Consider the following 16920-nt stretch of genomic DNA (forward strand, 5'->3'; position numbering starts at 1 on the left):
AGGATTGCGACGTGTGTCTATTAGTGTAGAAATTTCCAGTTCTGAGGTAATCAGGACTATATTAGTATTGAAAGAAATGTATGGGACGTATCAAAATCTAAATTGAACATTACTTTACTAGAAGTCTGTATATACGAAGTTACTTATTGTGTGTAGATCTTGTGCTTTCTTATCTAGACCTTCTAGCGCCTACAACAATTATCATGTACCAACAAAAGGTGGCCTATGTAACCGAGATATCTCTAGTACGTGGGCCGTCTGTCAGCCTCCGTTGAAAACCCAGAGCAATAATGATGTTGGTTATTTAATTACACTACAATGCAGATTGGCAATTGGTCACTACATTTGTTGGTGGAAGAAATCAGCAGTAAGGGACATATGCATACAAATCATTGAATAGCTAGATAAAATGCCAGTTGCATACTTCAAGTCAAACGTGATATATGACAGCCAAGAAGAGTAGGAAACAGAAAAGTGGTCAGCCTGCTCTAGAGTCTCAGTGCTTTAGTCATATCCAGCTCCTCTGTTCCATGGACTCGACGTGCTGCAAGCCCTGCTAACGTCCGTAGGCAGTATAACATCGGGGTTTGTAGGGGGCTTGCAGCGGCCTGGCCGATAGAATTTTCGGCAATGCGGTATATGTTTGCGACGGTTATTTTGATATCCCAGAGCTTCACTCCCAAGAATATCTGATGAAGGCTGGTTCGCTTCTAGCCTATCTTCACCGTTCGGTTCGTTACCATGTCCATGTCTGTCCATAGGATCAACTAAACTTGGGATGGAGTTGTCGTGATTAGAATGCTTTTCACCGCGAGCGGCGGCACCCAAGGCATCCAACTCGGTACCCAGCTGATGTTGGGACTGTGACCTAATAAACGACTCACGATCGTCCCTCATCGGTTGGTATCGAATGTCTGGGTTCTTTGATAGGACGGCGTAGATGGAAGCAATTAACATGAGAACCAGAAGGACTAGTGAGAACACTGCGTTGTAGGCAAAGAAAACAACTCCCATCACGCCAGTCAGAATGCCAGGTTGGCTGAAGACATTCGAAAAGATAAGCAGGAAGATAGCATTAACAAAATTGATAGCTGCAATGGAGATGTTGTATATGTCAGTCTTCTTGTTCATCCAGGGTCTCAGGATGCTGACCGAGATCAGCATCAATGCCTCGATAATTACCAATGCTATGGTTTGCACCACAGGGGCTGCTTGGCTCAGGCTGATAAACATTGATTTCACTATGACATAGACAAGGGCTGGCATAATGAAGTAGTAAGCCTTGGCTTGATATTGCACGTATAGAAAGCCCCACTTATTCAAACAGGCAGGGTCAGTATAGAGAGTGTATGCAGCGTTTCCGTATAGTTTCACTGACTGTTTCGCCAGACGGACGACCTTTTGTGTTGCAAATCCTATGGCAACTGTGGTAGTCAAGAGCATGACGGCGGCAAGAATAACCTCAGCGGGAGAGTCATGTTGAGTAAATTCCCACAAACAGAGTATGCATATCTGAGGGTACCCAATCAGGATTACCCGGAATAGGATTCCCTTTGGAATGAAGTTCCATTTGACTTCATCATTCTTGATCTTCCCAGACTTGACTAGAGACTTACGAATGACACTGAATATTGCAACACAGATCATTGCAAGTGTGGCAAAGAAGACGAAGAAGATCAAACCTGTCAAGAAGATGTTGGTAGATTCAATTCCTGCCTTATACCCGACACGTTGGATGCCGCGTATCACAATGCTTTTATGTGTATCTGCTCCAGATTTACCGGCTCGCTTTAGCAAAGTGCCATGAAATCGCTTTTTGAGAATTTGAATCGACTTTTTAGAGTGGTTGACAATGAGAGTCGAAGGCCGTCCACCTGTGGACCTTTGATACCAAGTACATAAAGTCTCCAAGAAGCCGACACGAACGATGCCCATGCTCCATTGAAAGTTCTGAGTCCACAACTGCACAATCGGAGGCATGTGAACTGACGACATTCCAAACATTGCTTGTGACTGCATGAATCCAAAAAGCGAGAGAACATTGGTTGCTATGTGTATGGCAGCCTTTGAGTGGCCAAGCGCAGAGGTGACTGCAGAGGCAGCCAGACCCAGACCAGAAATTATAGCCGTCGTCCAACCAACCCCGGGCTGATAAACTGTTTTGCCATTCGAAAGCTCTGCTTCGAGACAAGTAATACTTCTTCCTGTATCGGAGGAGTTGATGAAAACGCGCACGGAGGCATCCAAGTCCGGGACTGTATAGGCAATACCTGCATGATAGTTAGGAAATCAAGCAATCCTAGGCAGTCACTTGTGCACCCTGGAGATAAACCCACCAGGAATCTGCGAAATAACTGAGTCGGGTATTTTGATGTTGGTATTCATCACCGGGATCTCACCGGCCCTCACCGGGCAAAGCCCTTCAAGATCCATATCACAAGGGTTCAACACCTTGGTCATGGCGGTGTAGCCGTAGACGGTAATAATCAACTCTGCAATAACTTTGCCAGATATAGATGACCTTCCATTAAAGCTCAATGCAATGGTACGATTCTTCGGTGTGAACTTTACATTGAAGTACGTCGCTGTAAACTCCAAACTGTTGGAGCACAAACTTAGTGCTCTGGACTCGATATATTCGTCAGCTGTTACCAGCTGCGAAGCAAGCAGCACAATCAGGTAGATGATCTGTGGTATTGGTCGCATTTCGCCGGTTGTTACTGATGTATCTCAGGAAAGGTGGAGATGGCATCCGCGCATGTCGCCCAAAGTGGCGCACCAGTATCACGATAGTAATTAAGTAGAGTGTCCTAAATACTTGGGTTGCAGCTTGACTATGCTCGATGTTTGAATGTGGAGGTAAGCAATAGAAATGAAGGTTTGGTGATTCTGCAACGGCTGGGGCGTGAGAATTATCGCGGAAACAAAACATAGACATTCACTAGTTGCTTCCACAATGAGCGCAAACAAGTCAACTAGGCTAGATGGGACTAGATGACACAGGACTTTTGAAGATCTCAGTGGAAGAAGCTTTAGGAACGAACCTAATCGTCTTACGACGGTTAAGATGCAGTGCGCTTGAAGCAATGTCAGTCAGTCCATTGCTGCCTTGATAGATATATGGTTCTATTATGCGGAGATGATGTAAGTAGCCAGAGGATCGGATGAATGAAATTGAGAACAGGAAGAAGAGTCAGTCGGGCTTCAAACGATGTCAGGGACCAATTCCGTGGATGTGGCACAGGCACACCACTCCAACCAACCAGGCCATCATAGTGATGCCTAAGGCTGTTTCACACCCTGAAAGGCAGACAAAGCAAATCTCCATGATCATTCATTCGGCTTTTCATCCCAACTAGTATGTAGGGCTTGCACGTGATGACCGCTATATATAGCCACCGATTCCCTCGTTGAGAGGCTTGTATCACAATAAGCAACAGAAGGACAAGTTCATGATTTGCTACCTACTATATACATCCATCAAGTACAACATGGCGACGAATCCGGAGTTATGGGCCTCCCATTATATCTCTCATGCCAACATACATCATGCACTTTCAAGAGACATTCTTTTGTTCGCTCGACTTATCTTCATCGGTTGCAGTACTGCTTTGGTATGTTGTCCGATGGCGCAGACGACCAACGGCATCATGCTCCACATCCCAGCGCGCCAGCTCTGCGACGGGAACCTTGACAAGGTTATGCGCAACAGATCCATCGTCGAATTCCAACACGGTCTGTCGAAACTCATAACCTTTGTATTTAGGAAGCAACTTGATCCAGACGTAGTAGTATACGCCACAAGCAACAAGCCTGGATTTTACATTAATCAAAAGAGCATATCGGCGAGGTGCAAGATGAGTACTTACAGTCCAATGCCGACTACCAAATATGTGCCGTACCAGAAGCTAACGTCTCCACCGTTTGCGCCCCCGGTGGGCGGGTACCATGGCGCAGCAAGCAAGTAGAGGTTCGCCAACAGTGCAAAGCCGATCGCAATTGCCCATGATTTATACTCGGGTCTAGGTAGATTGAGCTTGCTGCGGCGTCGGCGGATCAATAGGAGGCCGACCACCAAGAGGAAATTGAAGATACTTGAGGGGTATACAGAGAGGTCGACGACTATTCGATCATTTTTTTGTCAGTTTGAGAATTATGTGCAAGAAGTACAGGGAGAGGCACAGACCAAAGTTGAAGGCATCTCCAGCAGGAGGGGCGAGAATCATGATAACAGTTATGGACCACTGGACGAGATAAGGCCCCAGGGGTGTTCCAAACGGCTTCGTAGAAGTCCAGAATTTAGGCCAGGGAAGTACACCTTGCCTATAGGTCCCAAGAATTAGCATGTTTGCTAGATGAATCCATAGGGTATGCCTAGTGCTCTAGCGTTCTAGACTAGTAATCTCACCTTCCAGTCTCTCGGAGCATTCTAGAATAGCTAACCATAACAGCCATCAGATTGCCGAATGCGCTAATGCAGATGAGCACGTTCAGCGCGCGGGAAGCCCCATTCGTGCCAAAGATCTTTTGAAAAAAGACTCCTGCGGCGATTTGCTTCGAATTTAAGATTTCTTCCCTTGAGGCAGCGGAGAAGTAGGCGACGTTCACAAGAATATAGAGGGATGTGACGAGGAGCAGTGAGAACGGCGCGCTCCAACGAAGTGTTTTGATGGGATTCTGTATAGACAATTAGGTATCGTTATCCTGAAGCGCTGGGTAATCAATAGCAAACCTTGATCTCATTAACCACACTGAAAGCGTTGGTATAGCCAGAGTAAGAAAAGATCAGTTTGATCATGGCATTGGTAGCACCGTAGGCACTTGCCGAAGATGTCCCTTTCCAGGCATCATGCCAGTTGATCATAGGGTCTTCGACTTTTGTATGCCCACCAAGCACAACAAGTCCCGCGATTGAGATCCTGTAATGATAGGTGAGTTGGTGAAATGCCCCAAACTTGTTTCGCGCTCAACATACAATACCAGGGTTGCGATCTTGATGAATCCAAACCAGACAACGACTCTCAGTGACCATTTGGTACTTGAACTCACAACTGCATTTCATATCAGTCAAAGATCCAGGGATGACGTGTTTTCTATCCACATACTTAATGTTGCTACAGTATACGCAGCCACGGCGACACCTTTTAACTGCCAGTTCGTGTACCCTGACCCTGCGATTCCGAAGATGTACTCGGCAAAGACGATGGCATTGCTACTCCCAAACGAGAAGACAACATGTTTCACTGCGAATGTTGTAGGGAAGAAGTAGTCAGGTTTTGGGAATGCCTGCTCAAGATACACGACTTCCGACCCAGAACGACTGGGAAAGTATGACGCCAGCTCCAGGTACACCGCGAGCGTGCTCTGGGCGAGCAGATATCCTATGAACCAGTATATCATGGAAAGACCAACGGAACCAACACCCTTAAGAATGGTGGCAGCTTCGGAGACATAAGTATGAGGGTTGAAATGGGGTAATAGGGACATACTCACGCGTTGAAAAGATACCAGTTCCGACCATTTGATTGATATTCAGGCATAGACTTGTCCAAAAGCTAACGGAGTATCCCAATGGCGAATCCGTCTCCACGGGTGCACCACTCGCATCCTGGTAGGTCACGCTGGTTGAATTGATGCCTTCTGCCGCTGTATATTTGACACTACCATCTTGAATGGTACTCTCTTGGGAGGCGTTATGTTCTCGGACGGAGATGCCGGCATCTTTTTCTCTATCGCCCCAAAACGGTAGACCCATTAGGCAGGTTTGCAGCTTTTTTACCTGGCCTGCGAGGAAGGAGAGAAAATACGGTATAAAAGGGTAGGAAAGTGTAGATCCCAAGGGCCGCGAACATGCATGGACATGTCTACTACGACTTGAGCTACATTTATAGCTCGTTAAACCGAACAGAAAATCGTATCTCGGTCAGATGCTAGATAAGCACCCCACGCAATGCTCAATTTGGCGTTGAATGGCGCTATCGGGAAGCATGATAGGTCTAGACGAGGTTAAGATCATTGCCGGATTTTAAAAGGCTTTATGAAAATTATCAGCTAGAGGTCTTAATGCCACCTCGTGCTCATGCTAGAAATGGCGACACTCATCCCCGCAATAGTATCATTTACTTAAATCTCGACGACCAAACCCTCCGGAATTCTGTTGGAAATTACTCCGTCTCCCAAAGAGATTCAATTACTCTCTGTTGCAGACATACAGCTTCATCTTTATAATTAAAGAATCTCAGAAAATCCAGGCGAAGCTCGTATTCATAAAAGTATTGAGCAAGATCGAACAGTCTGTTGTGCAAGTATGGCAGTGGATGGTGTCAATCATCCCGGTAGTCATCTCATCAGGCCTACTAGTACTGGTTTAGTACTTAGTCGTGTAGAATTTCCAGCTTCGTCTTAGACCCCAGTCTCTTCGGCAATGGTTAGTTTGAAATGAACATGCATTGTCGAATCAATCCTCTCAAATTCATAATCTTCACAATTAATCTGTGGAATAATCTTTAAAGTCTTCTTTTCTCGGCATGTTCGCATAAAGGTTCGGATGACGCCAACAAACAATACATGTGCTCGGACCTCGCGCAGAACATCTCATTTTAGTAGAGAATTATGTGATTTGAGCGAACCTACTTACTTCTTTCCCCTCCCATTGCAATAAATCTTTCTCCATGTTCTTCCCTCTCCTACATTATAGTTGAAGAACTCTTCTGTTGAGTGTGTAGTTCGTAATACTTTCCAATCTTGTTTTCTTGATTTTTCTTGGCTTTAGATAAAGTTCCCCAGCTCCGGTACGCTAACGGCCCAAGATCATGGGCCTGAATATGAACCCTATTCAGGACCACAACTCAACAGTAAACATACAGTATAAGAGAACCTAATTACCATAGAACTATGAGCAGAAATGCTAGTATAAACGCTCTAGAAACACCATTTCCCAAACAAAAAAAAACGACAAACCATTCTATGGTATCTCAAGCAATGCAGCCATTACCAATTTCATTCATCCTCCTCTGTCCAATCCGTAATCCTCCACGACCTCACATCATCTTCAATGACCAATTTGAGTGTCGTAAATGTGATATCCTCATACATATCTCGTGCAGCACCGCGTGCCTTCTTATGCCAAGGCCCGGTACCTCCCAACCTGGCATCATTGCGACTACGCCAGAGACCTAGTATCACCATCAGCAACTGCCCTGAGAATAAAGTAAAAAGAAAGAAAAATAAACTCACAAGTAGCCAAATTCCTCCTCTCCCCATCCTTCGTCCCAAACCAATACTTCAACAACCCCCCACTAGCAACAGCCTCCTGATGCGAATAGGCATCCAAATCATGTAATCGCTGTTTATCGATGTCCGCCTGGAGCCGGGACCGGAATACAACGACGTAGAAATGCTGCGTCTCCCACCGATACCCATTCGTCTGGGCTAAATCACGCAGGAAGTTAAACACGGCTTGCCAATTGAAGGATTCCGTGTATGGCGCCGTGGCGTAGTCATCACGGATGGGTCTGAGAATGGTGAGGGCTTTGGCGAGCAATTGGTTGGGTGTATCGAGAGTTTTGAGATCCAAGAGGTGTTTGGGATCGTTGTACGGTGATGTGATTAGGAGGTCACTTTGTAGTGCTGCTGTTTCATGGGCATGGCCGAATTGAAGCTGGAGGGACGCTGCGGCGTGGAATTTGAGGGCATCGAAGTCGGTGGTGATTAGGGTGTGGTCGTACAGAGATGGAGACTGGGATGTGGGTTTTGGGCTGTCTACGCCGAAGACCGGTTGGCCTATTTCCACTGGCGCCATTGGGTCTCTCTTTTTTCTTTTCTTCTCTGTTCTTTTCTTTTCTTTGTTCTTGTCTTTGGGTGTCTATTTTTTGGGTGGATTAGGGCTTGGAGTGAGATGAGAATGCAAATGGGGTATCAAAGAAGCCAGAAGATGCTGCGGAAGGACAGACTTTTGCTTGAAAACGAAGGAAAAGGAGAAACAAATGGAAAAAGTTCTACATGAGGACGAAACATGGCCTATATATCCCAAACGCCCCCGGGGAAAGGGGCGGTATTGAGCGAACTCCCCTTCAAAGCACGCAATACGTTGACGAGACTGCCTGAGGCCCGTTCGGCTAGAGCCATCCACCGGCTCGCCATTGGGCCGCCGCTGACCGGGGGATTTTCAACTAAAGCAACTTTATGCTTAGCGCCCCCGTTTTGGCGTCTTTAGGGCAAAGAAGTCCCCGGATTGATTCAAAATAATGAAGCACCAGGCATTGAGCCCTGAAATCATTCTTTATTGGTATTTAGTTAGTTGTACAGCGCTTGAACTTGGATCTGACATGGCAGAACTATTCCCCACTTATTCTAGCGGCGAAATGTTGCGACTAGCACGCCATCTTCACAGAATTTTACGTCGGACCCGGAGTATTTCTTCCCCCAGTTCCATGGTACCTGGCAATCGGCACGTGGCACCGCCAGGGTTATCCGAAACGCTACCCGTGACAAGTACAGTTCTACTCCATAAAGCCATAGCTCTATTACATTTCATTCTCTTCAAGTATGCCACTGTCTCGAGATTTATCATACATTGGTCGATGGTATCATGCGAATTCCGAACGGATCCCCAATCTCAAAAACGCCTTTCTTAAGATGCTCAGGAAAGCAAAATTGGTAACGAAAACAAAGAATAAACAGAAACTCCACTATCGCTTCAGGGGCAGTGGCGGAGGGCCCATCTTACCCTCACCTGTATCGACCTTCTTCTGTGGAGGAATTGGTGGCACTTTGAAACCTCCATTATCCTTCTGGGAAGAGTTATTGTTGCTTTGGCTGCCGCCAACCTGCGTAAAAGTACCCGACTTAAACCATCGGTCTTCCTCTGCCTTACGTTTGCGGCTCAACTCTGCTTGCACCTTAGGGTCAACGAGCTCAAGTCCCTGCACCGGCGTAAAGGCAATGGTACTAGCCGTACCGCTGCCGCCCAGTGAAGTACCAATGCCAGAAGAGCGAAGACCTTTCGCTTGAAGAACACTTGCCGTTCCTCCAACCCCAGAACTGAACGCGCGGAGAGAGGAAGCCGTGCCACTAGCAGGTGTCGCGGTTCCCCAGCCTTTGTTCGACTTGCTGAGTTTCGCTCGAGTTCTGTTGTCGATCTGGGTTGATCGAATCCGTCCATCATTCTGCTGACCGAGCATTCCCAATCCAACTGTCCCTTCACCCGTGCCGTAACCGACTTCCGCTTCTTCCTTACCGAAGGCCATCCGGTTCTGGGCCTTGCGCATATCTGTCATAGCAACTGCCTCCTTGGCCTTTCTAGCCCTCCTACCACCTCGCTTGCGGGCCGGCTTGTCATCGGGAGCGGGGAGGGCCTTCACTCCAGAATTCGGGGGAGGTTCAGTCAGCTTCTCTAGCCGTGTAAAACATTGCTGTTTCAAATCTTCGCCCAGCGATCCATCGGGGCTGAAGTTAGATACGTCCGCACGGGTAGCAAGGACCATCTTAGCCGAGACAATACGGATCGCCTGGCGCTTCAGGTCATCCGGAACCTCCTGTATCAGTGGCGAATTGTAGAGGAATCCTCGAGATCTAACACCAATATTCGTAGCGAAGCCTAGCCCTTCGGTTCTCTTATTGCCTTGAGCACCCAGGTTGCACGCCGGGATCTTAGCAAGTTCACGTAGTCCTCCGGTCTGATTAAGGAACTGAGCTGCTGTTTCAGGTCCGATCAAAGCTGCTAGATTTGGGGCGATCTGCGTAATGCGAGATTGGATGCTTTCTGTAAGAGCCCTGCGCTCTCGATCCAACTTCAAAATCCTCTCGCATGTATCCAGCACCACCTTCAACTCCGACTCGGTCATTTCACGTCCTCGGGTGGTGGTACCCTCCACAGAAACGACCATCAAAGAGGGGCCATCCAAAATAGACTTGAGCGGTTCGCCGACCATATTGTCCGCGGAGGAGGAGAGAGCTTTGATATCGTTGAGCGGGCCATTTTTCAAGATAGCGACTGTCTTGGCATAATCGATCGGACTCGTAACAAGGGTTTCTAATTCTGGAAATCTGACCGAGTAGTGGTCGCGCAAAAGTTTGTGTAGGCGAGTAAGCTCGTCACCGGTGGAGAGGGCGACCTCGAACTCATTGGTGACCTCAGAGCCAGCTTTTTGTAAGTGCTGCTGCTCTTCGTCCACATCTTCCTCGACTCCCTCGCCCGCCTGGAAGTCCTCGTCGTCCGATTCAAAATCCCTCAAAAGCTCCTCAGCAGTAGACATGATGAGGGAGCTGCGACGCGACCAAGAGGTAAAATAGAATTAAGGTGAAGTGGTGGTTGAATGAACTTTCGACGCCGCCGAGTTGCTTTTCCATTTAGGTCACTTGCTTAGTCAGCCACCTCGAGCTCTGATCTCGGGTGGCGCTACAAACCTAACATGCAGCTTTTCCGACTCTTAGCTAGCAGAACCAAAAGTCGATCTAGCAGCAACGACATCTGACTTGGAGCTGTCCCGATACCGTGCGGTCGGTTAGAAGCTAATTACTAGGCCTTGGGCTTCCGGAGGGGGTACACTGTCCTTCTAAGATAAATTGGGTAGTGTGATCTACCCAACATCCCCGACTCGAATACGCGTCGCCGACAAATTACCTGCTTGGTATAACCTCACATCACCATGGAGTCGTCTCGCGGCCCTCCCAGGGTCAAGAACAAGGCCGCCGCGCCGATCCAGATCTCAGCGGAACAGCTGCTTCGTGAGGCTGTTGACCGGCAGGAACCCGCGTTGCAGGCCCCGACGCAACGATTTGCCGATTTGGAAGAATTGCACGAGTACCAAGGTCGCAAGAGAAAGGAGTTCGAGGACTATGTTCGCCGAAACAGGATTAACATGAACAATTGGATGCGCTATGCAGCATGGGAACTTGAACAGAAAGAATTTCGCCGGGCGCGTTCTATCTTCGAGCGAGCGCTAGATGTTCTTCCAACTTCAGTACCGCTGTGGATCCGATACATCGAGGCGGAGATGCGAAATAGGAATATCAACCATGCGAGGAACTTGCTTGACCGTGCAGTGACGATCTTGCCCCGTGTCGATAAGCTCTGGTACAAGTATGTTTATATGGAAGAGACTTTGGGCAACATCCCTGGTACTCGGCAAGTCTTTGAGCGATGGATGTCATGGGAGCCGGAAGAGGGAGCCTGGAGTGCGTATATCAAGCTCGAGAAGCGGTACAATGAATTCGAGAGGGCGCGCAATATCTTCCAACGATTCACGATTGTTCATCCTGAACCGAGGAACTGGATCAAGTGGGCCCGATTCGAGGAGGAGTATGGGACTAGTGATTTGGTGAGAGAAGTCTACGGTGCAGGAATTGAAGCGCTGGGTGAAGACTTCATGGATGAAAAGCTTTTTATCGCCTATGCCAAGTTCGAGGCGAAGATGAAGGAGTATGAGCGTGCACGTGCTATCTACAAATATGCCCTGGACCGACTTCCTCGCTCTAAGTCCGTTACATTGCACAGAGCCTACACTACATTCGAGAAACAGTTTGGTGATAGGGAGGGCGTTGAGGACGTCATTCTTTCCAAGCGCCGAGTCCAGTACGAGGAGCAGCTCAAGGAAAACCCTCGGAACTACGACATTTGGTTTGACTTTACTCGCCTCGAAGAGACCTCCGGTGACCCTGAGCGGGTACGTGACACATACGAACGAGCCATTGCACAGATTCCTCCGTCACAGGAGAAGAGGCACTGGAGACGTTATATCTACCTCTGGATATTCTATGCCATCTGGGAAGAAATGGAAGCCAAAGACGTGGAACGCGCTCGGCAAATTTATAACGAATGCTTGAAGCTCATTCCACACAAAAAGTTCACATTTGCCAAGATATGGCTTATGAAAGCCCAGTTTGAAATTCGCCAGATGGAGCTCCAAACCGCTCGCAAGACATTAGGTCAGGCGATCGGCATGTGCCCCAAAGACAAGCTCTTCAGAGGCTACATCGATCTCGAGCGCCAGCTTTTCGAGTTTGTACGGTGCCGGACACTGTTCGAGAAGCAGATCGAGTGGAATCCCTCCAACAGTCAATCCTGGATTCAGTTTGCTGAGCTGGAACGGGGCCTAGATGATAGCGACCGTGCGCGGGCCATTTTTGAGCTAGGAATTGAGCAACCGACTCTGGATATGCCCGAGCTGGTGTGGAAGTCATACATCGATTTCGAGGAATACGAAGGCGAATATGACAGAGTCCGGCAGCTCTACGAGCGTCTTCTGGAGAAGACCGACCATGTCAAGGTGTGGATCAACTATGCCCGGTTCGAGATCAACATCCCGGAAGACGAGGAGGAAGAAGAAGAGGAGGAGGAACGGCCAGTCAGCGACGAGGCCAAACGGCGCGCTCGGGCGGTCTTCAACCGCGCACACAAGGTGTTCAAAGAAAAGGATCTCAAGGAAGAGGTAAGTTGTGCCTTGCTATGTAGAAAGAGAAAAGTCTTGAATCTCACATTATGCAGCGTGTGGAACTCCTCAATGCCTGGCGGTCATTCGAACATACACATGGGTCCCCCGAGGACATCGACAAGATCGAGAGGCAGATGCCGCGTCGCGTCAAGAAGCGCCGCAAGTTGGACGACGACCGGTACGAGGAATACATGGATTATGTGTTCCCGGCCGACGATCAATCGGCGGCAAACCTGTCCAAGTTGCTGCAAAGAGCACATGCCTGGAAGTCGGGTCAGGCCTAATGGGCTGGACATTCAGAAAGGTAAAGTGCTGTGTGTTTTATATGTGGGCTATGGGTACATACCATGGGATGAGTCAGTGCAGTTTATATCAAAATCAGGTAGAATTAATCCCAAGATAATGACCATGAATTATTTCTATTTCCCAGTCAAACCGTCCTAGAGAGGGGATCGAGCGATCATGGGTGTGATTTAGTCGACCATCGTAGGGACATCTATGATTAATACATATCATTCTTCAGGCCTTGTACTTTATAAGTTTGTTTCATGATATAGAGTACTTGGAGCGAATATATGCACGAATCTCTACATCAGGCAAATTCATGGCATGAACCCAGATCAGCTCTATTTAGCGAGCATGGTGCCTCTGATGGGTACATGCAGGCCCAAAAACGCACTACAGTATGCCAGGTCCCGAAAATATTGTCAGGTGGAACTCTACTGCCGATCGAGCGTGGCAAGGACATCCCCACCCTATTATGCCCTATCTTTTGAAGTATACCTTTAAAAGACAAGGTTACCAAACTCTCAAAAGATTGCTTAAAGTTGAGGCGAATACACCGACCGACTCTCCGTGCAGTCTTCACGGCCCCTCTCAGATGATCATCAAGGCCAGAGTACCCGCTACAGGAAGAACAATTTCCCTGGTTGCGCATTATAGCATTGCCTTCCAGAGGGATCATTGCTTTCAATTGAGACGTATCAGAAACTCTCTACTAGATATCAGTGAGGCTACCATTTTAGGCATGTCACGGTGGAAACGACAACACACATTACACACCGCTTTTTAAAGGACATGCCATCGGTCAGGAGCGCTCATATATACTGAATGGGTATTGGGCTTATAAGCTATTGACCATCGTACCGGATCAACAACGAAAATTTCTATTTATGGTTAGATTTTCAGCTGAAGGCCAAAATTTACGGACTGACAACTCATATCTAGGGCTGAAGTTGTGGCGGTGCAAATCTCATGCTCACTTCAAAATCAGAGGTAGGTGGCGATCACTGCGTCTTTTATATATGTAAGCTGTGGCTCTGTTACGCATATGTAGCCTAGATCTTAAAAGCGCTGGACATTATCCTAATATAATGAATGTTGACAATAATCCTAATTGAACCACATTCTCAATCCCATTTCACCATCACAACCACCTTCAACCTCATACCATGCAATCAACCCGACTCGAGCTGGTCCATTTAACCATAGACCATTTACCAGGTTACTTCTCAGTGAAATCTGATATGGAAGTTGTAAAATGGAGCTCTCCCGGCCCATTGACCTCGATACAAGAAGCAGAAGAAGAGCTATTACGAGACTTGTCGGAAGATAATCGCGAAACATTCGCAATTCTCCTCCGCGATGACCTTGACCCCAAGACAATTGAAGAGTGGCAAGGCCCAGAAGCCAAAGATGGGAGCAATGCTCTCGTACCTGGAGGGTTTGTCGGCTTTATAGGCGTCTATGATCTTCATCACGTGGCTCAAGTCTTCTATACTATTCATCGATCTGCATGGGGGCTCGGAATTGCAACTGAAGCACTACTGGCGTTCACGGAGTTGTTCTGGATCCTTCACCCCGACCACTATCGGTTGCTGGGACGTTGTGATACTGAGAATCCGGCTTCGGGGAGGGTATTAGAGAAGTCGGGGTTTGAATACTATGATTTTATATGTGCGGATGAGTTTCAGCCGTGGATGGTACCTCATGCTCGAGATAGTTTGCGTTTTGTATTGGCTAAGCCGGGGTACACTTTTGATTAGATTGTTATGTTGCAAGGCTGTGGTGGAGGCAATTGATTCTCTGGAATAGCTGATTTCTATATGGAAGTGGTATTCTCGCTCTTCGGATGCGTGTCGATATCCGCTTTGAGAAACCTCTGGAGACACTCTTCGGCTATGATCTACTTACTTCGTGGAGCTGGATACTATCTTTGTAATTAAGACTATTGGTACACAGGGTAATGTTTTTATAATTAGTGATTCTCACTAAAACCAGGCCAAGAAGATGATATACCATATGGGACATGTACAGTGGACCCTGGCGATCTCTTCATGTCCAATGAAAGATTTCCTTGAGAGTTAGCCCAGCCAACTACTCCACCAAGGTATAGTAGTAGCAGATGGATCGTCACGATCAAAGCGTTCAGCAGAGGGTTGCGTTATCTACACCGAATACCCCGCGCCACGTAGCGCAGTAGCGGAAAACCCCAAGACGAATGGGCTAGAGTGCGCATGGTTCAAATTTAAATAATCACAAAAAGGCTCTGTAGATACACATGAAACCCCACCGATATAGATTATCACTCATCTGATGTGATGATCCTGATCTTGACAGCATGTTTCTCCCCAGCATCTTCCTTCACTTCGTACTCAACCTTTGAACCCAGTCGTGGAAAGGGGGTTTCTTCGTCCTAAAGCAATAGGTATTATGTTTCAGCACGCTATTATTCAAGTATGGTCTTGCTCGATTATTATCCTGCATGTACTTCGTCTGCGAGAATGTCATTGGGAGTGAAAGGAATATCATCTTCAGCAGAGCCTTGCGAGTCTTCTGGGCCGATTATTCCTAACCCTTGTGGAACATCAAAAAAATTCACTACGCCCTGTGGTATGGCTGTAGATTGTCTGGTGTTGACAGATATTCTTGAGAAACGATTCGATGAGAATCCGATATTCGCACTGGGATCTGTGGACTTCGTAGAGAAAGAAATAAATAGTGGTTGACGAATACTTCTCGGAAATCTGGGAATACGGCTCACTTATATGCTGGCCAGCTGTAGATCTCTTCTTCTTTGTGCCGTAAATGCCGTCATCAATGGGTCTGAGCCCATGGATTGCGATCGGCAGAGTAGATACTCGTCGGAGGGGCTTCACTTATACGTGGCTCAGCTGGAGCGGGTCAAGCAGAGCTGCCGGTGGGGGCGTGTAGACTATGCTAGCCTAGCGAGCTGAGACTATTCGAATCCAAGCGAACCTTACACATTTGCGTCAGTACCATGAACAATTCAATTATTCTAGCATGATCATACAACTACATGGCAATTGTCGTATATCGTTCCTTCCACCGGTTGTGTTGTCTAAGACCATGATGGTTAGCCCTCTCGACAGTTATCTAAAAGAAGTAATAAGAACTAGGGGTGTGTGAAAGGATGCTAGTGATGTTTTTGTTTTGGCGCTGGTCATAGAGAAGAGGTTTTTGGTGTCATTGTCTGTGGTACTATCTGTGGTCCAGTATATCAGGGATAGTGGGAGTTATCTATCACACACACTACAGTTCAGTATTACTGCGAATCCCTCATCCCGAAGAATAATAATCTTGCAGTATAATAGCCAAATAGTCGAGAACATCCTTCTCAAGGATATGGCCTGTTCGTACGTAGAAATTATACAATGTCTGTGCATCCAAAGGAATGGGAAGGATGTCACGAGGAATGCTCACAATGTCCGGATTTAACTGGCGTGGCCTTCTGATCACTCAGTAGCTGGGAAGATTCAGTTCGTAGCTGCTGTTTCTACATTCCATTTCTATAATATTGATTTAAAATTTTGGGGAAAAGACCACCTCAAAGCCAGTAATAAGCTCTACTTAGGGATCTAGCAGCTCAAGGAATGGGGCACTTGTCTTAGGGTGTACATAGATGGACTCGTAAGCATTCGCTCAGGGTACTAAACTCTTGGCCGGTGCTACCATTCGTTGGCTACTTTTCAGGGTTATTGAGTGTATTGTTCTTGTCTAACTAAGAGTATGTTGTAGTGGACGATGTCTTGTAGGGTCATTAAGCACTATCAGTACACAGGCACATAGTAAATGGCCCATAAGAAAAGAGCCACATGCCTCCCTGTGCTAGCTACAGTATTGCAGTAAGCTAAAGACAGGAATGTAAAACTTATAGTCAGCAATTAGGTGAGCTGGAAATAGAAAACATAAAACAGAACCTAATTCCATTAGTTGACAAGTAGTCGTTAAAGAACAAGCTAATCGGGGAGCATAGAATAGTCTAATCAACTCTAATTGTTTACCTCGATGGAGGTTCGTTTCTGCTGCTGAGGTCAAACCTGGCATGAAGAGAGTGTATCTGTCAGCTTCCTCTGCAGAATCACTGACCGATTCAGTAGCCATAGCTGCACGCCGCCCCCCTGCGTGTCGTTGTGAGTGTGACCACACAAAGCCAAATGAGCCCTTGTTTCAGTTCGTGGCTGCC

At 47.2% G+C, this 16920-nt stretch overlaps 6 protein-coding genes across 6 annotated transcripts; 2 read left to right on the plus strand and 4 right to left on the minus strand.

The window, feature by feature from the left end:
- Window positions 1-504: 504 nt before the first annotated feature.
- On the minus strand, window positions 505-2706 carry AO090038000415 (transient receptor potential ion channel family protein; the record flags this gene model as incomplete). The annotated part of the gene is made up of 2 exons (XM_001825286.1): window positions 505-2270; window positions 2337-2706. The coding sequence occupies 2 exons, from the start codon at window positions 2704-2706 to the stop codon at window positions 505-507; spliced, it is 2136 nt and encodes a 711-aa protein (XP_001825338.1).
- Window positions 2707-3557: 851 nt separating this feature from the next.
- AO090038000414 (high affinity methionine permease) lies at window positions 3558-5755 on the minus strand (the record flags this gene model as incomplete). Its single annotated transcript, XM_001825285.3, has 8 exons — window positions 3558-3813; window positions 3870-4122; window positions 4187-4323; window positions 4409-4677; window positions 4733-4919; window positions 4976-5051; window positions 5106-5441; window positions 5494-5755. 8 exons carry the CDS (start codon window positions 5753-5755, stop codon window positions 3558-3560), a joined length of 1776 nt encoding a protein of 591 aa, XP_001825337.1.
- Window positions 5756-6999: 1244 nt separating this feature from the next.
- On the minus strand, window positions 7000-7801 carry AO090038000413 (uncharacterized protein; the record flags this gene model as incomplete). The annotated part of the gene is made up of 2 exons (XM_001825284.1): window positions 7000-7175; window positions 7237-7801. 2 exons carry the CDS (start codon window positions 7799-7801, stop codon window positions 7000-7002), a joined length of 741 nt encoding a protein of 246 aa, XP_001825336.1.
- An 889-nt stretch (window positions 7802-8690) lies between these two features.
- AO090038000412 (U4/U6-U5 snRNP complex subunit PRP31) lies at window positions 8691-10256 on the minus strand (the record flags this gene model as incomplete). The annotated part of the gene is made up of 1 exon (XM_001825283.3): window positions 8691-10256. The coding sequence occupies one exon, from the start codon at window positions 10254-10256 to the stop codon at window positions 8691-8693; it is 1566 nt and encodes a 521-aa protein (XP_001825335.1).
- Window positions 10257-10649: 393 nt separating this feature from the next.
- Window positions 10650-12718, plus strand: clf1 (putative cell cycle control protein (Cwf4); the record flags this gene model as incomplete). The annotated part of the gene is made up of 2 exons (XM_001825282.1): window positions 10650-12431; window positions 12488-12718. The coding sequence occupies 2 exons, from the start codon at window positions 10650-10652 to the stop codon at window positions 12716-12718; spliced, it is 2013 nt and encodes a 670-aa protein (XP_001825334.1).
- Window positions 12719-13885: 1167 nt separating this feature from the next.
- Window positions 13886-14479, plus strand: AO090038000410 (GNAT family N-acetyltransferase; the record flags this gene model as incomplete). The annotated part of the gene is made up of 1 exon (XM_001825281.1): window positions 13886-14479. The coding sequence occupies one exon, from the start codon at window positions 13886-13888 to the stop codon at window positions 14477-14479; it is 594 nt and encodes a 197-aa protein (XP_001825333.1).
- Window positions 14480-16920: the final 2441 nt, after the last annotated feature.

Source organism: Aspergillus oryzae, chromosome 6 (genome assembly GCF_000184455.2).
Source record: "Aspergillus oryzae RIB40 DNA, chromosome 6".
In the NCBI taxonomy this organism is placed as follows: Eukaryota; Fungi; Ascomycota; class Eurotiomycetes; order Eurotiales; family Aspergillaceae; genus Aspergillus; species Aspergillus oryzae.